General features: G+C 65.2%; 6 protein-coding genes across 6 annotated transcripts; 3 read left to right on the plus strand and 3 right to left on the minus strand.

Annotated features, from left to right (window-relative positions):
- Positions 1–53: 53 nt before the first annotated feature.
- JCM10292_007737 (Rho GTPase-activating protein) lies at positions 54–3,417 on the minus strand (the record flags this gene model as incomplete). Its single annotated transcript, XM_076650346.1, has 3 exons — positions 54–1,348; positions 1,408–1,854; positions 1,911–3,417. The coding sequence occupies 3 exons, from the start codon at positions 3,415–3,417 to the stop codon at positions 54–56; spliced, it is 3,249 nt and encodes a 1,082-aa protein (XP_076504148.1).
- Positions 3,418–3,783: 366 nt separating this feature from the next.
- Positions 3,784–4,732, plus strand: JCM10292_007738 (HD domain-containing protein; the record flags this gene model as incomplete). Its single annotated transcript, XM_076650347.1, has 3 exons — positions 3,784–4,181; positions 4,287–4,327; positions 4,419–4,732. The coding sequence occupies 3 exons, from the start codon at positions 3,784–3,786 to the stop codon at positions 4,730–4,732; spliced, it is 753 nt and encodes a 250-aa protein (XP_076504149.1).
- Positions 4,733–5,045: 313 nt separating this feature from the next.
- On the plus strand, positions 5,046–9,214 carry FAP1 (Fap1p; the record flags this gene model as incomplete). Its single annotated transcript, XM_076650348.1, has 10 exons — positions 5,046–5,340; positions 5,401–6,990; positions 7,056–7,128; positions 7,190–7,284; positions 7,345–7,504; positions 7,601–7,722; positions 7,784–8,163; positions 8,229–8,531; positions 8,593–8,955; positions 9,023–9,214. 10 exons carry the CDS (start codon positions 5,046–5,048, stop codon positions 9,212–9,214), a joined length of 3,573 nt encoding a protein of 1,190 aa, XP_076504150.1.
- A 492-nt stretch (positions 9,215–9,706) lies between these two features.
- On the plus strand, positions 9,707–15,579 carry JCM10292_007740 (uncharacterized protein; the record flags this gene model as incomplete). The annotated part of the gene is made up of 18 exons (XM_076650349.1): positions 9,707–10,740; positions 10,798–11,782; positions 11,836–12,128; positions 12,185–12,495; positions 12,574–12,965; positions 13,023–13,274; positions 13,386–13,484; positions 13,542–13,584; positions 13,643–13,704; positions 13,796–14,192; positions 14,254–14,487; positions 14,546–14,737; positions 14,800–14,941; positions 15,003–15,063; positions 15,128–15,148; positions 15,204–15,263; positions 15,323–15,346; positions 15,454–15,579. 18 exons carry the CDS (start codon positions 9,707–9,709, stop codon positions 15,577–15,579), a joined length of 4,728 nt encoding a protein of 1,575 aa, XP_076504151.1.
- Positions 15,580–17,521: 1,942 nt separating this feature from the next.
- Positions 17,522–20,704, minus strand: JCM10292_007741 (uncharacterized protein; the record flags this gene model as incomplete). Its single annotated transcript, XM_076650350.1, has 11 exons — positions 17,522–17,531; positions 17,593–17,691; positions 17,749–17,996; positions 18,058–18,147; positions 18,228–18,775; positions 18,835–18,918; positions 18,974–19,072; positions 19,136–19,233; positions 19,289–19,730; positions 19,785–20,441; positions 20,500–20,704. The coding sequence occupies 11 exons, from the start codon at positions 20,702–20,704 to the stop codon at positions 17,522–17,524; spliced, it is 2,580 nt and encodes an 859-aa protein (XP_076504152.1).
- A 1,230-nt stretch (positions 20,705–21,934) lies between these two features.
- Positions 21,935–22,693, minus strand: JCM10292_007742 (uncharacterized protein; the record flags this gene model as incomplete). The annotated part of the gene is made up of 1 exon (XM_076650351.1): positions 21,935–22,693. The coding sequence occupies one exon, from the start codon at positions 22,691–22,693 to the stop codon at positions 21,935–21,937; it is 759 nt and encodes a 252-aa protein (XP_076504153.1).
- Between the last annotated feature and the right edge of the window lie 268 nt (positions 22,694–22,961).

A 22,961-nucleotide genomic window follows, 5' to 3' on the forward strand; every position in this document is an offset into this window, starting at 1 on the left:
CGCACAGCCCGATACGACGCCCATACAAACCCGATACTGTCCGCCCTTCTCGCCTAGCCACCAAAGAACTTCTTGCGCTCCTCGATGCTGAGGAACCCGCCCCCAGCGCCCTCGTCGTCCGCCTCGCGCCCGAGTCCGCTCCTCTTTCCGTCGGCCGCCGTGCCGTCTCGCAGTCCGAGGCCCAGACCCGACGGCATGGGCAGCGTGAGATCCAGCGTCGACGACCGCGATGCCGACCGTCCTCCGCCTCCCTTGGCAGGCGACTCGCCGCGCCGGAGCGAGGCGATGCTCGTACTCGAGTTCGAGCGCAGCGGGTTGTGCGAGTGCGACCGTACGTGCGACGCGAACGTGGCGAGGAGGGACGAGGCCGAGTTGGTGCGCGAGTGGGTGCGCAAGCGGGACGGCTCGACGCTGCGCGAGCGGGCGTGCGAGGTCGCGGCGGTCGAGCCGGAGGCGGGCGAGGAGGATGAGGTGGAAGGAGGCGAGTCGCCTGCAAGCGAAGTGACGACTGGCGAATCATGGAGACGTTCCTGTGTCTCGTGATTGCCGTCGAGGCCGGCAATCGCGGCGTGGAAGTCGGCGCCCAGGCTCAAGCGAGGGAGGGACGTGGTCGACTCGCCCCTCGCAAGCGAACGAGGCGCCAGCGTCTCCATGTGCGTCTCGCTCGAAGTAGACGAGGTCGATTCGTTGCGATTCGTCCAGCTGAACGTCGAGCTCGACCCGATCGAGGTGGCCGAGCCTTTACGCGAGCCCCCGCCGGGAGGGACGGGAACCGTGTCGCGCGAGCCGAAGAACCCGCCGCCGCCTGCACCGTTCGCCCGATCGCGCGAGGGAATGAAGGCGGGTTTGCTCGAGGATAAGGCAGATGCGCTGCTCTGCGAGTTGAGCGACATATTTGATCGTGCGGGGCGGAGAGATCGAGAGCTGGAAGTCGAAGCGAAGCGGTCGGCGATGGGCGTCTGCGGCGATGTGCGAATCGTGCTGGCGGAAGGTGGCGGTGAAGCGACATCCGACATCTTGAGTACGGGAGAGGTGGATGGCGAAAGTCGCTCCTCGTCTGCTGCAGGCGAGGCCGTCAAGACCTCTGCGCTTGCGGCGACTGGGCCTGACTCCGCCTGCGGCCCCTCCACAACGAGCCAGGACCCGCCTGACCCGTTCGAGGCAGATGAAGCGGTTTGGGCAAACACGGAAGGCGCGGTGTCGGTCCGTGGCGATGGAGGGTTTAGCAGGGGCGAAGAACCGGGCGTGGGCGACCTTCGATGCGGCAGCGAGGAAGGACCAGCAAAGGTGGAGAAAGCAGGCGAAGAAGGTGAAGAGGCGCCGGCCGAAGCTTGACGAACTCGTGCAGCTGCCATGCGCCACAGAGTCAGCTCCTCCGCTCGACTATCCCCGAAGGAGACGGCGCACCTTCGTTCGACTTGCTGAACAAGATTTCGCGCTCGACGACGAGCACCTGCAAGAAGCCCGGCGAGAGCCTCAGCGTCGGGCTGAGGATCAACCGCAGGTTCGACAGGTTCATCTTGTTGTGCTGCGAGTGCGCCGCGAGGCGCGCGAAGTGGTACGCGATCGCGCGCAAGAGGTGGTAGTTCTCGGCCGGCATCGCCGTCGCAAACAGCTCGCGCAGCTCCTCGAGATACTCGCGCGGCGCGCGCGCGTCGCTCGGCCCGCCGGCGCTCGCGGTCACCGCGGTCCCGCTCACGACACCGGTGCCGCCGGGTGTCGCGGCGGGCGAGCGTGCGGGAGAGGTCGCAGCACCGGCGAGGAAGTTGGTCGAAGAGGCAGAGTAGCCCAGTGCTGACAAGGTGAGGGTGTTGATCGGCGTCTCGAGGTCTTGCGACAAGAGCGGTTCAGGGACTGTGCGTGCAAGTCAATCAGCATGATCCCATGCACAGAACCGCAAAGGCACGCACTTTCTCGCAGCCAGCCCTTGAACATGCTTGCGACCGCATGCGGGTCCAGATCGCCCGGGTGGATCTCCCTCAAGTCCTTTTCCTGCCCGACGCCGGCATCAAACATGCACCTCAGCTGGGTGACCATCTGTCCCCTCCCCGGCACGCGGTAGATCCCCTCCTCCTTTCTCCCCCACTCGTCGAGGTACTGCAAGCACCGGAACGCGACGCCAGGCAGCCACGCGCGCGCCGCATCGCCCGTCACCTCGTCGTCGTCTGCGCGCGTAGCGGCACCGACCGCCGCGGGTGCGCGCGTCGCGGAGACGAGCGGCGCGAGCGGCTGGCCGAACGCCTGCCCGCGCGCGTTGGGGACGCGCACGCCCAGGATCGTCGAGGGGAGCTTGATCGCCGCGGCGGCGGCGCCTGCTGCGCTCATCGTCGACGAGGAGGGGCCGTCGGCTGCGGCGGGGCCGACGGCACTCGCGGGGGAGAGGAACGACGTGAGCGTCGCGGTCGAGGCTGACCCGGCCAGGCCCGTTGAGGGGGGTCCACCGCTGCCGCTGGACGTGCTGCCCGACGTCGCGGCGAGCGACTCGCCCGCCGCGGTCGACCGACTCGTCTGCAGCCCGCGCCACGAGTCCTGCAGCCGCCCTTTCCCCTTGCCGCCCCACTCGCGTGCGAAACCTAGTCCAGCACCCACGCGGTCTTTGAACTTGGCCTGCTGCAGCCCGCGGCCGAGCGCGCCAAACGCCGTCGACGGGTTCAGGCTGCTCGACGAGGCGGACGACGTGATCGAGGCGGTGGACGAGATGGACGGGTGTTGCGGCGGGCGCGCGCGCGAGCGCTCGGGCGAGCGCGAGATGGCGGAGCGGAGAGGCGGAGGCGCGAAAGCCGGTCCGGAGGACGAGTCGGCGGACCCGATGGACATGCTCGAGAAGGGCGAGAGGGCGGGCGGACAGGACGAAGGAGACGATTCGGGTGCCGGTTCGAAAGAGCCGAGAGTGGGAGAGGGCGTTGGCGACGAGATGAGGACGGGCCGAGGCGGCATGGCGGGTGGTTCCCCTCGCGAGCTACTCCGAACAGGGTGGCCCGTCTTTGGCGAGAGAGGCTGCCCGGGCCCAGCTGCACTGCTCGCATCCGTCTCTCGTGCGTCTGCGGGCAAGCGTAATCCCGACGCGACGCTCGCCGTCTCTTGTTCTGTCCGGGGTGACCCCATGATGGCGCGCATCCAGTGCCGCGGGCTCGTCTCGCGGGCGGCAGGCTGGCGCGAGCTAGGGGAGGATGCAGGTTCAGGTGGGGCGGTCGGAGCCGCGGCGGTCCCGGCCGAGAGGCTCCTGCGCATGAGGGTGGGCTTGGGCGGGAGCGGTGGGCGGTACGACTGGCGGTTCGTCTCCTTTGCCTGCTGCTGCGCGGCGAGGGACGGCGCGAGCGAGGTGCGGGCCGACGGAGGCTGAGGGAAGCCGTCGTCGCTGCCAGAGTCGTCTGCCGGGCTGTGTGCGCTCAGGTAGAGCGGTATCGTGTCGCCCATCGTGCACTCGAGCCCCTCCTGGCGCCTCCCTGACGTGTAGCCCGCTGTTGTGGACGGGAGCGATCAACGGGGCGGCGAGGGTTCACACGGTCGCAGCTGGCGCGACGAGCGGGCAGAGCGCAGTGTGGCGCGCGTGGGGCCGTGTCAGAGGGCAGCCTGGCCCCGCTCGGCGCGTCTCCCGAGCAGCAAGTGCGCGTGCAAGCAACGAGAGCCGCCGTCTCTCTCGTCGTTGCTGTCGTGCATCCTCGCCTTATACGCGTCCAGACGGGCCAAGTGTGTGCTGCAGAGCTCGAGGATATCTCCAGGGTGGCCCACGGAAAGCTACCCCCCTCGCCCGCTGTTTCGCTGGCTTTGGCTCCTCCCCACATGGCCTCTTCCGTCGTCCTCGCGGCCGAAGCCGTCGCACGGGCGCACCACGCGCGGTACGACCCTTCGCACGACTTTTACCACATCACGCGCGTGCGCGGACTCGCCCTCGTTATCGCGCGCTCGCTCGCCCCGCAGCAGCAGCCGGACCCCGTCGTCGTCGAGCTGGCGGCCCTCTTCCACGATCTGCTCGACAAGAAGTACCTCCCCGAGCCCATACCCACCGCGAGGGAGCACCTCGCGCCGTTCTGGGACAAGCACGGCGGGACAGACGTCTCCGACGAGCAGCGGAGACTCGTCGAGCGCATCGTCGAGAACGTCTCGTACAGCAAAGAGGTCAAGCGCATCGCGGCGGGGCAGCAGACCGAGTGGCACTTGACGTGCCCAGAGCTGCACTGGTGCGTCTGACCTTCGAGGACTTGTCGGCTTCGCGAGACACTGCCTGTGTTGCGAAGCGACTTCGTGCTCTTTGGTCATGTGACGCTCACGTTCTCTCACTGCAGCGTGCAAGATGCCGACAAGCTCGACGCGATCGGTGCCTTTGGTGCGAATGCCATTCTCCGCCTAGCTTGGGCGAGATGTTCGCCTGCGTCTTCCTGAGCGCAGCATGCTCATATCGCCCTTCTGCGATGCAGGCATCATGCGCTGCGCCGCCTTCTCGGCCATCTCGAACCGACCGCTCTACCTCCCTCCTACTCTCGCCGCTGCCGCCCCTGTGAACGGCTCCCCGTCTCCTTCACCCGCCGCATCCGCCCCTGCTCCGCCCTCATCAGCAGGCGACTCGGCGATCGACCACTTCCACGACAAGCTGTTCAAGCTCGAGGGCATGATGAAGACTGCGCGCGGGCGGGAGCTCGCACGCAGGAGGACCGAGTCGATGAGGCGGTTCGTCGAGGACACGGAGCGCGAGTGGCGAGAGGCAGAGGAAAGCTTCGTCGAGTCGCGGTAGAGGGGACGCAGCGTCTAGAATGCGGTCATAGAGGGTTTGCCGGAGGCACAGTCAGCGGGTGGCGCACTCTGTCGAGAGGGGGCATCGTTGATATCGCGGCCACAAGGTGTGCCGACAAACTTCGCGCGAGCCGCAAGTGTCTGCCATACACTTGCGAGGTACTTTTCAGCCCAGTCGAGCCTCTCCAGGCTCAGCAAGCGGCGGTGCGGTAAAGTCGAGTCTGTCGCCGTCGAGTCCTTCGAGGTTGACTTCTCGCCATTCTCACGCGCTGTCGCGCCTTCTCCCGTTCGAGCCTCAGAACCGAGCTCAGTGCATGGCTGCAGACGTCGCCACGGCCCCCGCGCACCTCAACAGCGCCGCGCCGTCCTCCTCGACGTCCGCCACTCCGGCTCGCACCGCCCGCGGCGGCAGCTCTCGCGGTCGGGGCCGGGGCCGCGGGCGCGGGCGGGGCGGAGGAGCTGGCGGAGCGCGGGCGGGCGCGGGCAGGAGCGCAGACGCGACGAGCGAGTCGGCAGAGTCGACCGAAGGAACCGAGACGGGCGGACGCAGGGGAGAGCGCGGACGAGGGCGCGGGAGAGGCGCGAGGGGACGCGGAGGGGCGGAAAGAGGTGCGTGCAGAGCTCTGAAGGGTCTTGGAGCGCTGTCCGGCTGACATGCGGTTTCTGCAGGCGCTCCTTCGGATGCTCATGCTCCTCCTCCTCGCAACTCTCGTCGGGCCCGCTTCGACGCTGCACTGTCGACAGGCACTGCCGCGAGTGCACACCTTCACGCCGACGCAACACCCTTTGTCCCGCCCGGCTCGGCGAGCGGGACGTCGACGCCTCCTGCTCCGGCACCTGTCAACCAGACTCTCGTCGAGCGCTTGATCGCCGAGCTCTCGTCGGGCGAGGCAGAGTGCACCGTCTGCTTCGACAGCATCTCGCGCTCGGCGCGCATCTGGAACTGCACCTCGTGCCACCACGTCTTCCACCTCAACTGCGCGCAAAAGTGGGGCTCAGCCGCCGTCGCCTCGTCGTCCGAGCGCGCCCAACTCCTCGCCTCGCGCGACCCGCGCAACCCGTCCGACCCGGCCGTCCTCGCCGGCCACTGGTCCTGCCCGAACTGCAACGCCTCCTTCACGCCCGCCCAGATCCCGACCAAGTACACCTGCTTCTGCGGGCGCTTCACCGACCCGCATCCTCGCCCGCCCGCGACGCCACACTCGTGCGGCAAAGCCTGCGCGCGCCGCCGCCCCGAAGGGTGCAACCACCCGTGCTCGCTCTCGTGCCACCCGGGCCCGTGCCCGCCCTGCTCCGTCGTCCTCCAGGTCCGCTGCCACGACGGCAAGCGCACGCTCGGCGTGCGGTGCTCGGCGCTGAATGCGCCAGGCCGCACGCCCCTCGAACGCGAGGCTGGGCGCGCGACGCTCCTCTCGTGTGGCGACAAGCACGGCGCGCCGCTCGAGTGCGGCCTGCACGTGTGCGAGCAGGAGTGCCACGCCGGACCCTGTGGCGGGTGCGAGGTCGTCAGGAGCAAGCGGTGCTTCTGTGGGCGAGACGAGCAGGAGGGGCTGTGCGGCGCGAAGAGGCCCGACGAGCGCGTCGAGCGGTGCCACATGCCGAATGGCGGCGACGAGGGCGACGAGACGTGGAGGGGCGAGTGGGCGTGCACGCGCCGCTGCGACGCGCTGTTCGACTGTGGCAAGCACCGCTGCGAGGAGACGTGCCACCCGCACACGGCCTCTGCCGCACCGCAGTGCCCGCTCTCGCCCTCGATCGTCTCGACCTGCCCTTGCGGTCAGACGCCGATCTCGACCCTCCTCGCCTCGCCCCGTACCGCCTGCACGGACCGCATCCCTACGTGCACCAAGGCGTGCTCCAAGCCGCTCGCATGCGGCCACGCCTGCACCTCGTCGTGCCACACGGGGTCCTGCCCGCCGTGCTGCGTCCCCGTCCCGCTCGTGTGCCGCTGCGGCTCGAGCAAGACGACGCGGCTGTGCGGCGAGCCGTTCCGCGCGACGCGCGTCGACGCCGAGTCGGGCCGCGTCGAGGAGTCGGACGAGTACCTCTGTGCGCGCGTGTGCAAGGCGCAGCGCGCGTGCGGGAGGCACCAGTGCGGGCGCGTGTGCTGCCCGCTCGCGTACCAGGAGGCGCTTACGGCGGGCAAGGGCAAGAACAAGAAGCGCGCGGTGACGCTCCAGGAGGCCCTCGCCGAGCAGGAGGCGCAGGACCCGCTCGGGCTCCATACCTGTGACAAGACGTGCGGGAGGAAGCTCAATTGTGCGTCGCAGGCCTCTTTCTGCTGCCTCTTGTTGTGACTACGCTGACTTCGCCGTCTGAGTCAGGTGGCATCCACAACTGCGAGCTGCGAGACCACAAGGGCCCGTGCCCGCCGTGCTTGCGCGCCGACTTCGACGAGTGCGTTATCCTGCTGCCGTCGCTAGCAACTTTCCGCTGACCGACCTCTCGTGCTGTGCAGGCTCGTCTGCCACTGCGGCTCCACGGTCGTCCTTCCGCCGATCCCGTGCAACTTCGTCATCGACTGCAGGCACCCTTGCGTGCGCGTTTCCGACTGTACGCGCACCTAAGAATCACCGGCGCAGTCACTCCCGCTGACCACCTCGAGTTGTACAGGTGGTCACCCTCGCATGCCGCACGCATGTCACGAAGACCCGCAGTGCCCGCCTTGTCCCTACCTCACGACCAAGTCGTGCGCCTGCGGCAAGCGTGAGGTACCCAACGTGCGCTGCTCCACCGACCAGCGCAAGGTCAGCTGTGGCGCCGTATGCGGAAAGTGAGTAGTCCCCGGCTCTTTCGCTATCTCTGCGCATGCAGGCATGCGCTCCCGCTCCCAGATGCCGATTTGGTTGCTCACGAATGTGCTTCGCAGGCTCTTGCGCTGCGGCTGGCACCGCTGCCGGAAGACGTGCCATCCCGCCGGCGAGTGCGAGACGGTCGATGACCAGACCTGTCTCAAGCCTCGCAAGCATTGCGGTCACCCGTGCCCTCTTCGTGCGTGATGCTCAACTCGCCCATCTCGATCATCCCTGCTGACACCATCTGAGTACCGCAGCCTGCCACTTCCCGTCTGCCTGCCCCGCCGAGTCGCCCTGCCCGAAGCTCATTCCCGTCCACTGCGCCTGCGGGCACCTCACGCAGAACGCGCGCTGCGGCGCGTGCGACGAGAAGCCCGAAGGCAACGCCGGGCGGCAGATCAAGTGCACCGACGCGTGTGCGGTCGCCAAGCGCAACGCGCAGCTTGCCGAGGCGCTCGGGGTCGAGCAGCGCGAGGTCAAGAGTAGGGAGGTCGAGTACCCGCCCGAGCTGCTCAGCTTCTACGCGGCCAATTCGGCCTGGGCGGGGCAGATCGAGCAGCAGCTGGTCGAGTTTGTCAAGAGTATCGAGAAGCCGAGCCTGCACTTCCCGGTCATGAAGCGGCCACAGCGCGAGTTTGTGCGTCTCGCATCCGCAACAGCGATCAGAGAGGGCGCGGTGCTGACGCTCCGCTCCACCCGCAGATCCACCAGCTCACCGACCACTTCTCGCTGCGATCCGAATCGCTCGACGAGGAGCCACGGCGTTCCGTCGTTGTTCACCGCACCTCGACGACGGGTATCCCGACCCCGACGCTTGCTGAGGCGCTCGCGGCGTCGCGCAAGTCGTCGTCGGCGACGCTCAACCTCGGCAGTCTCCGCCGCGCGCTGCCCGACAAGAAGCCGAACAATTCGCTCTATCTCGAGGGCGTCCTCGGCTACGACGAAGAGATGCTCACCGAAATCCTCGTGCCTCATATGCGCGGGTTGCAGTTCATGCTCACTTGGGTGGTCCGTCTTCTCCCCTGCCCTCCACGAGATCGCTTCTCTGACGTCTTCGCCCTTGCAGACGGACGAGGACGTTCTCGTCACGTTCGACTTGCCCGTGAGCGAGCTCGAGAGCAAGCTCACGTCCATCTCGACCGCGCTCAAGCACGTCATCGCCGACACGGGCTTTTGCGTCTCAATTGAGCCCGTCGTCCTTGGCGAGGATGGGCGCGTCGTGCGCGGCTCGTGGACGCCTGTCGCAACGTCGTCGGCGCCGATGAGCGCAAAGCCGTCAGTCGGAGGAGGCGGTGTGTGGAAGATGCCGCCGCTCAAGACGGCTGCGAATCCGTTCGCAACCCTCGGTGGCGGAGGAGCCAGTCCGCCGAAGAACCAGCAGCCGCTGGCCAATGCGTGGGGCGCGGTGTACGGCAATGGGCAGGCCAAGGTGAGCGCCACGGCGTATCTTGACAGTTGACGACGCGAGACTGATGCTTAGTCTTTATCCTCCGCAGCCACCGCGCGCCGTCGTCGCGCCGCAAGGCGAGCAGGAGCGCTCGATTCCCTCCATCCCTATTCCTGCGCTTCCTGCATCCTCGTCGGCCGGCCCGTCGAGGGTCCCGACGCCTTCGCTTCCGCCTCCGCCGCCCGTCGCCGAGCGTGCGGATGAAAATGTGCCGGACGAGTGGGACGCCGAGCTCGAGTAGACTGTAGCCGCATAGCATAGCATCGCAAATGAGCACGCCCAAGCATCGTCCCATCCGCTTTCAGCGAGAGTGTGCCGCTCGAGCCTCTCGTCGCCTCATCGCGTCCGCTCCTCCCGTCTTCCTGCCTCTCTGCCTCGAGCCGCACTTGCAAGGGCCAGTAGGGGCTCTGCTGCTCTCTTTCTCTCGTCCAGGCTGTGTCAGCACAGCTGCGCAGCTCACGGGTGGTCCGGGCAGCATGGTCTCCTCTCCGCCGCCCCGCTTTGACCGCATTCGCTGGCTAGCCCATTTTGAGCATCGATCGGGGCTGTGCTGTCGCTTGTTTGCTGTTTGCTGCACGAGTCTGCCGGTCTTGCGCTGTCTCGTGCGCGTCTCGCTACGCTCTCGTCCTCCCGCTGCTGCCTCCACCGCTCTCTCGTCTTACCGCAGGCCCCGCCCCGCAGCGCCCCTATCGCGACACGCAATCACTCAACACCGAGCGCAGTGAGCGAGCGCATGGCTGAGCGCAGCGCTTCGCCGACGCCTTCGACGCGCGACCTCATCCGGTCTTACACGACTTCGAGCGACTCGTCTGCCGCAGAGCGCATCGCCGCCGCCCGCGAGGCTCGCGAGCAGCGCCGTCGTGAGCGCGAGGAGGGCGTCGGTCGCAAAGCGGGCAACGACTTGCCGGTGAGGGGCAGGTCCAGCGCCGAAGTGCACGAGGCAGACTCGCAGGACGGCAGGTCCTCGCTTGGCGGCGTGAGCGAGGTCGAGGGCGGCGCATGGCGCGGAGAGGACGGGGAGGACGGCACCAGGAACTCGCTCGTGCCAAAGCTGCGGGTCAGACCGACGTCCGACCGTTCGTACACGCCGACAGTACCGTCTACGCCGTCTCGCTCGCTCCCGTCCAGCTCGTCCGACGCATCACCGTCATCGTCCCTCCCCGGTACCGCGGCGATCCAGTCTCCGTACGTTGCCAAAGTCACCACGCCGCGTCGCCAGTCTTTCGAAGTCGCGCAGATCCCGCCCTTCCGCCCGAAGACGGCCAGTCCCGCGCCTTCTGCCGCTCCCGCATCTCCCGCCTCAGCACCTTCGACTCCAGAACCGGCGCGCACTCCTTCGCCGAGTCATGTCGCGCTCGCTGGTGGGCTCATGGAGCGCCTCAAAGCCCAGCGCGCGGCGAAAGCAGCGGCGGATGGTCGCACGGTGGGCGAGGCAGCTGGTTCCGTCGCCGCGGGCGGTCTCGATCTGTCGCCGCCGGTCGTACAGCCTCCGACCAGCGAGGCAGGTTCGTCCGTACCCAAGACGCCCGTGACGCAGCTGTTTGAGCTGCAGGCCGAACCGTCATCGCCACTCACCCCCGCGCTCGAGGAACCTGCGCCGACCAAGGCGGCGGGTCAGGCGGGCCTGCGCGACGGACAATACGCTGAGAACGCTCGTCCGCGTGCACGCTCGCCTGTGCAGCAGACCCGCCGGACAGTGCTGTCGAGAATCATCGACCGCGACGGGCAGGAGCATGATTTCGAGTTCACGCAACTTTCCGACGTCCCGTGCGCCAACCTTGCGTTCCTTCCAGAGCAGTTGCACTGACAGTGGCACGTCTTCAGGGAGCAAACGGAACGCAGCTCGATTTCGACATGGCACGACTCGCCCAGTATCGGTCATCGCCGTCACGCCTCGACGTCGACGACAGAACATCCGCTTACGTCGGCTCGCTCTCTCGCTGAGCGCAGCTTTGCGGCAGAACCCCGGCGGTTCTCGCTCGCCAGCAGCTACAGCGGACGGCAGCAGGCGGACGGAACCTTCAGTCATCCTGCTCGCACTCGCCCACTCATCCCGTCTTCCTGGTCCGCCATCACCACATCGACGTCGCCTTCTAGCCCGCACGACCGGCTTGATCCTTCCACTGACAACTTGCCGGTGGACCAGCGAGTCGACGCGACCTCGCACCTCCTCGGTCGTAACGGGTCGACGAGCTCCATCTTTCCTGCTTCGAGCCGCAGCAGCGCTGCGAGCACTCGGTCGAACGTCCAGAGTCCCAGCGCCGTCAGCTCGTCATCTGACACGCCAAGGCGAAGTGCGAGCCCGCCGAAGCGGATCTCGCCTGAGCTTGCGCGAAGGGTCGCGCCGTACGAGCGGTCCGATAGCGCAACGGCGGCTTCCAGCCCGCGCGACTCGCTCTTTTCGTCGACGACGCCGAGCTCGCCCGTCAAGCGAGCGCGTGTCGAGCCAGACACGTCGTCCATTTCGTCGTCCACCTCGTCTCGCCAGGTCGTCGAGCCTGTCGCGTCCGCGACGACCAGCACAACAACAACCGAAGAAGGCGACCCGCTCGTAGCCATCGAGCGCAGGCGGACTCAGCGCAAAGCGGCTCTAGCAGCTTTCCGCGCGCAGCTCGCAGCGGAAGAGGGACATCGTGCGGAGACGAGCAAGACGGTCTCGACAACGGCGTCAGCCTCTCCCTCAGCAGGACCGAGCCGAAAAGACGGACACTTGCTCGAGCTCGAGGATAGTCAGCCGCTTCCGCCGGTGCCATCAAGTCGTTCGGGCGAGACGATCAGGTCGCTCGCAGCTCTACCAATTCTCCACGAGGTCCGCTCGTTTGCTTCGCGTTAAGTACACAGTACTTACGACACTGTCCCCAGGGCTACTTGCGCATGCCCTCCATGCTGGACGACCCGGCCGCACCGCAAGACTGGGTCCGTCGGTACTGCGTCCTCACCGCCGATAGCCTTGACGTCCGGCCCACCGACCTCGATCCGCTCGTCAAGCCTTCGACCCTGTTCCGCCTCACGGAGTGCTTGCGGGTCGAGGATCAGACATTGCCGACGAGCTCGGCAGATCTCAGACCGTTCGCTGCGGTTCTTGTCGACGGCGAGAAGCGCCTGTTCGCGTGCGAGAATCGTGTCAGGCGTGTCCAGTGGATCATGGCGCTACAGTTAGTCTCACTCTGCTCAGGCTTGAGCGTAACTTGCTCAGCGTTTATCTTCATAGAGACGCCATCAACGCTCGCGCCGCACGGCAAGTCCGCCCGGCGGCAGCGCGCAAAGACTCTGGATTCAGCAGCGTTCAACCTCCTCACCACTCTGCGCCCGCCACTGCTCATTCGACTCGCACGCTCACGCCGCCTGGCTCGGTCTACTCGGAGACGAGGGGCACAATCCGCCGCGAAGATCTTCGCAAGGCCGACCAGCTCCCGCCAACTCCGCCGCTCGGTTTGTACTCGTACGCCGACGATGAGCTGCGGCCTTCGTCGGCCTCCCTGCCGGGTGCTCCCGCCCCTCGAGACGAGAAGGTCGATAGTCGTGCGCACAACCGGCCGCACGACCTGTTGGGCTTGTACCACTCGCGCAGTCGCTCAATCTCGGCTCTGGAACGGCTAGGTCAGCCCTGCTCCATCGGTAGTGATCGCTCGTTGCCGCCCGCGCCGACGAAGACATACCACAATCCTGCGACTTTCCTCGACGGACGGGGCCACTGGCGCAGTCGTTCTGATCTCGCGGCCTACAACACGCCCGATGATCAGCCTCCTTTCCGTCCGACCCCGACGCGTCCGAGCAGCACTTCGAGCTCCACATCGGCGCCTTTGTCGCCTCGCAAGCACCACGAGGTTGCGAGCTCGCGGTCATCCAGCTCGATCACGCCGGTTCCGCAGCGCGAGCCTGTCAACACAAAGGCGCGTGCGATGCCTGACAACGCGACTCTGACAACGCGTGCGGGCATTCATTCGGCGAGCGAGAAGCTGGACTGGGAGCGCGATCTGCGGCGGTTCAAAGTGCGTTCTGTCAGTGCTTCCGCTGCCGCAGCCCACACCTGACCGGTTTTATTACAGGATGAGGCGCGCGCAACGGATCGCCCGCCCGCTTCTTCCGCTGCCTCGCCGAATACCGTGCTCCGCGAGCGCGAGCGTGCGAGCCGCAAGCTGCAGAACCTCTCGCCGCTCTCGCCAGACCGTCTAGAGCCTTTCACGAGCTCTGGCGCGCTCTTCGACGAGCCCTTCGCGCCTGGTCCGTCTCGCGCACGCGATCCCTTTGCCGGCAGCGGAGTCGTCGAGCCGAGCGCGATACCAGCTGCCCTGCCCAAGGTTCATCCACACAAGCATAGACAGCAAGCGCCTCAGCAGCAGGTGCTTCCACCTGCCTCTGCTGCTCCTTTGCCGCTCACGAAGCTCACCTCATCGCACTTTATTGCGTAGGCTCCTCCTTCTAACCGTTCGTTTGGCGATTGGCGCTCTCGCTCGGAGTCCGGCACCGCGATCTCTTGGGCTGCCAGCGATGTGAGCAAAGTCGAGCAGGTACGTACATCCTCGATGTCGCTTTGGCGCGGCGTGCTCATCAAACCTTGATCGCAGGCGCTCTTTCGCATTCTCGACAACTTCGAGCAGCAGAATGGTCGTGAGCAGGAGAAGCTGTCTCCACATGCGGGCATATCTCTGACCGAGCGCACTCGCAGTTCTTGCGCACAACCAGGTGCAGCAAGACCGCGTTGCGCAGGTCATCGGCGAGCTCGCCAAGGTACGCAGCGCTGCTGCTTCAAGCTTCTGGCTCTCGCGCAGTGTACCGCTCACGCCTTTGCTCGGGTTTTCTGTCGTTGCTCTTGCCACAGTGGGTTGCCGAAGACCGCTCGCTCCGCGACGCTCAGTTCAGCGAGCTCGTAGGCGCCGTCAATGGCGTTGTCCAGCACGTCTCGGACCTTCCGCAGCGCTTGCTCTCTTCATTGCAGACTGCTGAGCCCGCTCGCCCCTCATCGGCCCCGCTTCCGACAGTGGACCGCCCCGAAGACGAGAAGGACGAGGTGCAAGATGATGCTCATCTCGACGACGTATCGAAGGAGGATCCCGCGGACGGCGCAGCTCACGGCGGCAGCGGAACTGTCAAGAAGCGCGGGATCGGGATCAACCCTCTGAGCTCGTTCGCGCAGCTCGACCGCAGGATGGCGACGGGCGAAGCTGCCGCAACGAGCAAACCCAAGGGACCCCGAATGCCGGGCATCCGTCTCTGGGGTACGTCGCCGTTAAAGAGAGCTTGTCATACTGAGCACTCATGTAGCCTGTGTCACACTAGGCGCTCCCGCACCCGTCGCAGATCGCGTGAACCGATGGGGCGGCGGCGCGGTACAGGCGAAGGCGGTAGCCGATCAGCACGACCTCGAGCAGGCCTTGCTCGACGACGCCGCGGCGGGTAAGCCGCGGCACGGCCCTGTCGTCGATGTCCTCGCCAAGGACGAAAAGCTCGGCCAGGCGCTCGAGGCCATCGCAAACGGCTCAGCCGACGACGTTGACGCGGGCACGCTCTCGCGTTAGTCACTCTCGAGTATGCTCGGAAGAGTACGCTTACTGAATTCCTCGATCTGCAGTCGCCGTCTTCGAGATTCTGCAGACCATGCGCGAGATCTCGCAGAAACAGGTCGCGCAAGAGGCGAAGGAGCGCGCTGAGCGGGAGAAGAACAGTGGTCTCACGCTCAAGGAGCTCGCCGAGCTCGAGGCAAAGCGTGCCGAGATTGGGCGCCTTGAGCGCGAGACAGCAATGAATGCTGAGCGCACGGCAAGTGCGTCGCGGCTCCTTCGCTCTTGCCGCAACCCGTCACTGACTAGTTCGAAACTGCGCCAGGAATCAACGAGATGGTTGCCCAGCTTGCCGAGAAGACTGAGAAGGCGGACGAGCTGCTCAACAAGATCGCTAAGGACGTGCAGGACGGCAAGACTACCACGATGGATCCGGCTCTGTCCGCCGAGGTCAAGAAGCTCCTCGGGTGCGTGCTCGGCGGACCTCAGTACTGAGCGTCTTGCAGCTGACGAGCGTTCAATTCGCAGAGGTGTACGCGCTGGCGTCGACGATCACGTCAAGGACTTCCGCAGCCAGCTTACGAGCGAGGTCAGCCGCTTGATGTCTGATAGCTATGACGCGATGCTGATGACACTTCTCGTCGGGCTCTCAGGTCCAACGCATGTTCAAGGAGGTGCGCAGCGCCGCTGCAGTTGTGACCGAAGCAGCTGACGATCTCGTTCGTCCAGGTTGGCAAGCTGCGCGACGAGAAGAAGACACTCCAGGCCGACATCGCTGAGCTCATGGCTGTGCGTGAGATTCTGTCATCATCTGCGGAATAGGCGACTGATACTGGCGCTCTCCACAGTTTCAAGCGAAGCAAGGCGGAACCGTACGCCCACTACCCTCTATCGTGCTCCCGTCACGACAGCGTCCTCTTTTCATGTGGCCGTGTCTGAGCGCATGCGCTGCAGGATCTGACTAACCTCTTTCCCACAGTTGGCCGCCAAGCCCGTTGCGGCCCACTCTCCCCCCGCCGCACCTTCCCCCGCTGAAGCGGCGCCGGAGCCTCCCAAGCCCGGAATGCCTACAAGCGGCTTTTTCGGCCCCCGAGCTATGAAGTAGGGCGGAAATGCAGATGCTCAGCTAAGATGGGGTGCGAAAACGCTGGGACAGGGCGTCGACCAGCGGAGGGTGTCCCAGGCTGTATTCCCGTAGGTCTTGTCGTTCTACCTACGCATGGATTGTCATCACTATAGTCTGTCGAGGCACAACTCGAGCCAATGAGCATTTTTCTAGCCGGGATCGAGCAGAATGGGCTTGAGAAGGTTGCGCGCCTCGATGGCTTACTCGCGACGACGACACTTTTCTGCTCGAGTGCACCTAACCCTTGAGCACGTGCAGAAGACAGCCAAGAGAAGTCTGGCAGGCAAAAGCAGGGGAGGGACCGCCTTGAGCAGACCTTGTCCCCCTGCGGTCAGGCAGCAAAAGTGAATCCCTCGACTCGGGATCGAACCAAGGACCTTGAGATGATCAAGCCAATTACAGTCTCACGCTCTTCCAGCTGAGCTATCGAGGGTGTTCTATGTTGCGGCGAAGCAAACTTGCACATATAAAACAATGTACTTAAGAAGGCATCTCTCGCTCGCTTCCGCCCGGCTGATCCCTCCAGCGTCATCTCGTGCCTTACGGTCTTGAAAGCACTCCATCCCAAAAGCAAGGCTGCTGACATCGCCAAAGCGGAAGCAGCCTCGAGGTCAATCAGTGACAACCCTGCATGCCTGCTGTCCTTACAAACTTCAGACGTGGTCACCAAGAGCTCTTCATCCAAGACTACCCTGATCAGTCCTAGCGGTTCTGCAACGCATCGACTGCTGACGCACTGATCTGTGACGCACCGACTTCAAACGCACCGTCTTGATGGCGCTTTCCTCTTGTCTATTGGCCTCAACGCAAATTGGCCAGAACGCAAGCAGGTACTCGCGCGGGTGTCATTGCTCAGCAGGTGATAGTCGTGAGCCTTATCAGTCGCCCGGTCCTTGCGGCTCTGCGGACTGAAAGGGATCGGCCACCACTTGAGAAGGTTGGCCTTGTCCGTTGGGTTGTCGGATTCGAGCCTGGGCCTACGATCCGAGAGCTTGGGTAGGAGCCAGGACTGCTCAAGTCTTGTGTCTGCCGCCCACAGGAATGCTGCACAGCCGGCCAGAGAGTAGCCTTGCTTCGCTGAATTCCACCTCGTCATTGACACTTCTCGCTTGAACAGTTCTGCATCGCTCAATAGATTCTCCCGCCATGGCAACCCACAGAACGAAAGCAGCCGATGCTCCTGAAGGAGTTGGCGGTAAGGCTGTAACGATCTGGTAGGGTCTCTCCTGCCGCCCTTCGTCGAAGGCAGCATTCGTCGCGTCTCCTCTTGTCGAGTCTGTATGCTCCTGTGTGTTGCAAGGACTAGGTTGTGCTGCAAAGACGATATGACTGGACAGGCAAATGATATTGTGAGAAGCGGCAGTGAGCTCACCGTTGGACAAATTGGGTTGTGTTTGCAAGCTTGCTCCGCTACACTATGAAATACCCTCGATAGCTCAGCTGGAAGAGCGTGAGACTGTAATTGGCTTGATCATCTCAAGGTCCTTGGTTCGATCCCGAGTCGAGGGATTCACTTTTGCTGCCTGACCGTAGGGCTGTTTGTGCGGCTCTTTTTTTGCGGGCCGGCACTGGGGGCAATTCTCTTGAGACCTCACTCAATGTGGACCGCTCTCTGGGGAAAGGGAAGCCACGGGACTACGGGAGAAGTCAGGTGGTGAGGCAGGCAGGAGCATTCTTATAGTTCTCCGCAGTGCTGCACGCAGCTCATGAGGGCCCGCAAGACACCATCTTGGACAGGAACTGAGGCAGCGGGAGCGTCGGCGACGCCGGACTCTGCGAAGAATGCGAGGGCCACAGGGCCGTTGAGCCCGTCAAACGGATCGAATGCCCCGCAGGTAAGCTAGCCAATTGCACGCCTTGCTAAGCCTATCGTACACAAGTAAGCGACCCGGACCAAGCAAGTTCCATTCCGACGCTCCCTTCATCCGAAGCTGCGGAAAAGGCGAGATCAGACTCTGCTGTCGGGCGTTAGCGAGCGGAAGCCCGACGCACACAGCGAGGAGGGCCTCGACATCTCCGTTCTTGCTGCTGAGCGGCACGAGATGCAGCACCGCATTCTTGACCTCCGACTCGCCGTGCTTGGACCTCCCACTGTGAGCAGCTCGAAGCGTCAGCCTTGAGCTCCGCTAACAGCTCAAGCAAGCGCACAACAGCTTCTTGACCTCCGGCTTGAGACCGACGAGGGCCGTGTAAGCGTGGCCGCTGTCAATGGCGAGGCGGGCGTTGCGGCGGAGGCGGCGCGTGGCGTCCTTCTCATCGTCGGCGCCTTTCTTCGGGCGCTCGTCAATCGGGCGCTCGTCACTCGAGGGAGACTGCAGCGGCGCCTCGAAGATTTTGACGAAGGACGTCCCGTGCAGCTCGTGGTGGGAAGCAGCGGGAAGACCTGCGAGAATCAACTTGGGAAGGTCAGCCCAAGTCATCGAATCGGAAGCGAGCGAGCGTGCCGCAGTACTCGACGAGCTCGGGCGTCGTGTACACGATGTCGCCGCAAGACTGGTTGACGAGCGCGAGGCGGCTGTACGTCTCCTCGAAGGCGCGAAGGCCCTTCTGTCGAACGGACAGCCGAGCAACAGACACGCTCGTCAGCACTGCGCGACGGGTTCGGGATGCTTGAGGGCCAAACGCACCACGAACGGAGCAGTCGACTCGGGCAAGCTCGCTTTGCTGCCGAGGCTCGGCTTCTTGCTCCGCTTGCTCGACAACTTCGCCACTCCTCCGTTGCCCTCGCCCTGCCCCACCACAGACGACTCCGAGTCGCTCGTCACCCTCTCGAGGCCACTTCCATCCGCAGGGCCCGAGTCGCCTCCGCACGGCTTGCGGATGCTGAGCGTCGAGCTCGACTTCCTCCCAAACCCGAACGTCTTCTGCGCCCCCTTGCCCTTGATCGTCGCCGACGCTGTGCTCGCAGCGCTGAGAGGCGGAGCGAAAGGCTGCGCAGCGCTGTCCGTGACGACCGAGCCCAGCTCGCGGAAAGCATCGCCGGCGAGGATGCCCGTCTGGCTCGACACGTTAGTGAGGCGACTGATATGCGCCTGCACCGAAGGCGTGAACGTCGGCGTCGCGGGCGAGTCGGCGGGGTGGCTGAGAGTGGGGCCCGTGGGAAGGAGTGGGAAGCTCGACGCATGGGGCGACTCGACGAGCGCTGAGATAGACCCCGTCACGTCGATCTGGCCGCCTGCGCACGGCTACCGTGTCAACGAAGGAACGAGATCGAGCTGTGGCAGCTACAAGTACCGATGAAGTGGCGGACAGTCCCGTGCGCGTCCTTGAACGGCTTCATGCAGAGCAAGTTGTAGAAGGGCGTGCCGTCGCGGCGGTCTGCAGGTCGATCAATCGATGAGAGGCTGGGGAGACTCGATAGAGAAGGACTCACAGTTGAGCATGAGGGCCGTGACGCTTTCTCCGGCAGCGAGCGCATCGTGCAGGCGCTGCGTACTCTCGGGCGAAGTGCCAGGACCCTGAAGGAAGCGGCCTGCAGACGCCACTCATTGACGTCAGCTCCAACGCTACCGAGTCAAGCAGCACAAGAGCTCACAGTTGCGGCCGACGATGAGCTTGAGCGGGTAGCCCGTGAGTGCGGCGAAGCCTTCGCTCGCGAGCGTGATCGGGTTGTCGCGCAGACTCGGGTCGGACCTACGCGGGCAGCAGGTCAGCCGGACACGAGCGACAGTGGAAGCGAGAAACGCACAAGCAGTAGCACTCGGCGAGTCCGTCGGTCGCAGCCATGTTGAGCCCGTGTCCCTCGCCCGCTTCCTTTCCCGTCCAGCCGGCGCCCGTCTTCCAGCTGGCCAGCCTCGCCACGGCCTGTTCAACGAGCTTCTGCTGCACCCAGGGCTGGAAGAACTTCTCGTACACGTCGGCATGGAGCGCCTGGATCGGCTCGAACAGCGTGTGGCCAGCGTCGGCGGAGCGGTACAGCGTCTCGAGGAGCGGGCCGCGCAGGCTGATCGGGAGCGCGAGGCGGGCAGGCGAGTTCTTGAGGAGGTACGTCGACGAGATGGCCGACGACGAGAGGCGGAGCGAGGTCGTGAGTGCCGAGAAGGCGACGAGGTCCTTGTACAGGTCGAGCAGGTGAGGCGCGTGCGCGTCCTGCGACTCGGCGACGAACGCACGGAAGCTCGCGTAGGCCTCTGCAGGAACGCTCGTCAGTAGACTGTCGCACGCGCCTTCGTGAGACGGCGTACCGGGATCGCTGAGCACCTTGTCGACGGCGGCGGGCCCGACGACCTTGGCCATAGACCACTCGATCTCGTTCGCGACGTCCCAGTTGGCGTACGCCGTCAGCCCGAGCATGTTCTCGACGAGCGGCGGCAGGTGCGGCGGCGACACCGGCGTCTTCTGGCCGCCGTTGCGCACGCCAGCGCTCGCGCGCCCGCCAAGCTGCTGCCCGACCGAGTCGCGCTTCTCGTCCTCCTCGTCCAGCTCCTGCTCGTGATGGCTCGTCGTGGGAGTGCGCGAGTCGTCCTGGTCGCGTGCGCTCGCCGTCGAGGCGTTCTTGGGCGCGCTGTCGCGGTCGAGCATCTGCATCGCACCGCCGCTCGGCTTGGTCTCGGCGAAGGCGAACGGGCGCTCGCGGTCCTCCTGGTCATCGAAGTCTTGGTCCCTGGTCGCGCGGGGAGCAGGTGGAGGTCGCACCGTCGGCGCTGGCGGAGCAGGGCCGAGCGTCGACTGCGGCTCGCGCGTGACCTGCGCCCGGTCGCTCGCCTCGCTGGCCTTGCGGGCGTGGTCCTTGCCCGTCGCGGCGTTGAGCTGGAAGTCGGCGGCGGGCGTCGAGTACGAGCGCTTGCGAGCACGCTGCGAGGCATGAGGATCGAGCGAGCTGTCGGACGACCCGTCGGCGGCTGCGAGCGAGACCCAGCTGTGAGCGGCTCGGTCCGAGGCGGAGAGGAGCGAGCGCACCCTTGTATCCCTCGACGGGCCAGCCCTGGCCTGCCGCAGAGACAGAGCGAGGCAGTGGCGGTGGCGCGTCCATCGACTCGAAGGCGGGAAGGAGCGGCGCGATGGGGCACTCGACTTCGGCAGCGGCGAGGTACTGCGACTGTTTGCCCTCCTTGTCCGGGGAGACACGCGAGCGCGGCGTCGTTGGCGGCGTGAAGCGATACATCCACGCGGACGAAGCGGGGAAAGGGAACGAGCGAGAGACGGGAATCGGAGGCGATCCGAGGTCAGGTGCGCGCGCTCGGTCGACGCGTTAGGGTGCGCACAGGCAAGCTTGCGAGTGATTCGTCCGAAGCTAAGGCGCTCTGCGAAGCGCCGGCGAGCGGAGGGTCGGCGAGTCGAAAGACGGTTGAGAAGGCCAAAGTGGAGTAGCCGGCAGCTCCTCATCTTCGCGTAGCGCTAGCGTCTCCCCGAGCTCGACAGGGATCTGTCAAAGAGCGTCGTACTGGCGGGCCCTCGGGGACCTCCGTGGAGTGCAGAGACGCTCTGGCCCGCTGCATCCACGAGGGTTCCGGCCATTGTGACCTTCCAGTATGCAATACTGGCAGTCGAAATGCAAGCTGCAGTCTCTGCAGAGCGTCTCAGCGCGTAGTCGAGCGTGGCAAGGTCAAGCGACTCGCCCGAGAACGATCCAACGAGTGAACAAACTCTCAACGCTGTGTCTGCGGGCGAGACGGAGAGCTCCGCGGCCACCCTGCCAATGCGGACCGAGTTAAGCCGGTGTTCTTCTACTTAGTGGCGCCAGAAAGAGAACTCACGAGAGGGAGACGCACCACGAGGTCCACGTCCTTGTCAGGCTGCACACTGGTGGTCTGCATCATGTGCGAGGCGAGGGGCCGTACGCTCGAGCGCACGGCTCGAGCTTACAGGTATGTTGAAGCATGACAGCCGTCATCACAGGCGCGTGTGCGAGCAGAGCCGGTCGGGTGGACGAGCGTGGGAGTGCGGTCCCATCGCCTACGCCAAAGCTCGCCGAAGAGCGTGCTGATGCAATAGGGCACAGCCGGAAGCAGTCAATTCGTATGACCGCGCACAGCGGAAAATCCAGAGCAGCGGTCGTCTCGCTTCCAGCCGGGCTGGAAAAGCCAAACGTTGCTGAAAGCACGCGACGAAGCCAGCAGTTAGCGGCCAAGCTGAGCGAACAAAACGCTCTGGCCCCGTGATCAGGGACATGATGGATCGTTTACGAAGCTCGATGCAGGAAATAACCGGTTTGACGAAACTGCGTGCGCGGCCGTCAGGATTACGAAGCGTGGACTGGCGGGCGAGACGGCACTCACAGGTTTGCCTCAAATCCACGCAGAAGGGCGTCGCTACTGCAGTCGAGACGCAAGGTCCGCACGCGGAGGAGGGGTGAGCTGAGGAGCGAGGCAGACGTGCCGCAATGCACGCACCTTCACCAGCGGCGCTTCTTGCTGTTCTTGTCCGCATCGGTCGACTCGACAACATCGTCCCACGCCTTCTTCGCGCGACCCATGGCCAAGTCCCACGCAAGGCCACCGAGCCCGCCGCCACTGCCGCCGGCCTGCTGCTCCTGCTTTGCCTTCTTCGCCGTGCGCTTGACCCGATCCTGCGCCTCGCCCGCCGACGGGTTCAAGAACTCGAGCACGCCGTTCAGCGCCTGGTTGACAAAGTCGTCCGTCCCCGCTCCGTCGCCCGAGCGGTCGCTCCACCCGCGACTGGATGTCCTGCCAGTCGTTGCACGCCTCCGGTCGCGCGCCTGGGTGTTCGACTGGGCGCGGCTCGACCCCGCCCCAGGGCTGAAGTAGTAGCCGAGCCCGCGCCGCCCGAGCGAGTAGGCCGTCTGCCCGACAGAGCTGGCGTACCCTGCGGCGTCGCGCACGCCGCCCGTCACGCCCTGCTCGGTGCCGGCGCCCTGGTAGCCGAGGTAGACTGCGCTGACGACGGCGGCGACGACGCCGAGCTTGAGGAGCGCGAGGGTCGTGCGGATGGCCCACCGTGCGGAGGAGAGGAACGAGAGGAAGGCGGTGTAGGCTGCGAGGAGCGAGAGGAGGAGCGGGACGAGCTGGCCCGGGTGGTCTCTAAGCGCGACGACATCGAGCGAGGCGAGCGTGTACAGCGGGTCTGACAGCGACGACGGCAAGTACGGCGAGATGGCGTCGAGCACCGGGAGGAGAGGATTTTCGAATGGCATCGTGCGAGCTTGCACGCGCGTAGGTTTACTCTGCTCGTGCGTGCTCAGAGCAGTGCCGTCTGAACGCGCAAGCACGAGAAGCGTTGCGAGCGCGAGAGACGAGGCGAGGTTGAGCGATGCGATCATCTCGAACTCGACCACGTTGCGAGCGATCAAGTCGACCTTGCACAACGACGATGCAGTCTACACACACGGAGCGGAGAAGATGCAACAATGTGATGATGGGGGACTCGGACAGCAGAGGAAGACAAAACAAGGGGGTTCACTC

The sequence above is a fragment of the Rhodotorula paludigena genome, assembly GCF_050403205.1.
Source record: "Rhodotorula paludigena JCM10292 DNA, Rt_paludigena_JCM10292v1_ctg34, whole genome shotgun sequence".
Classification (NCBI taxonomy): domain Eukaryota; kingdom Fungi; phylum Basidiomycota; class Microbotryomycetes; order Sporidiobolales; family Sporidiobolaceae; genus Rhodotorula; species Rhodotorula paludigena.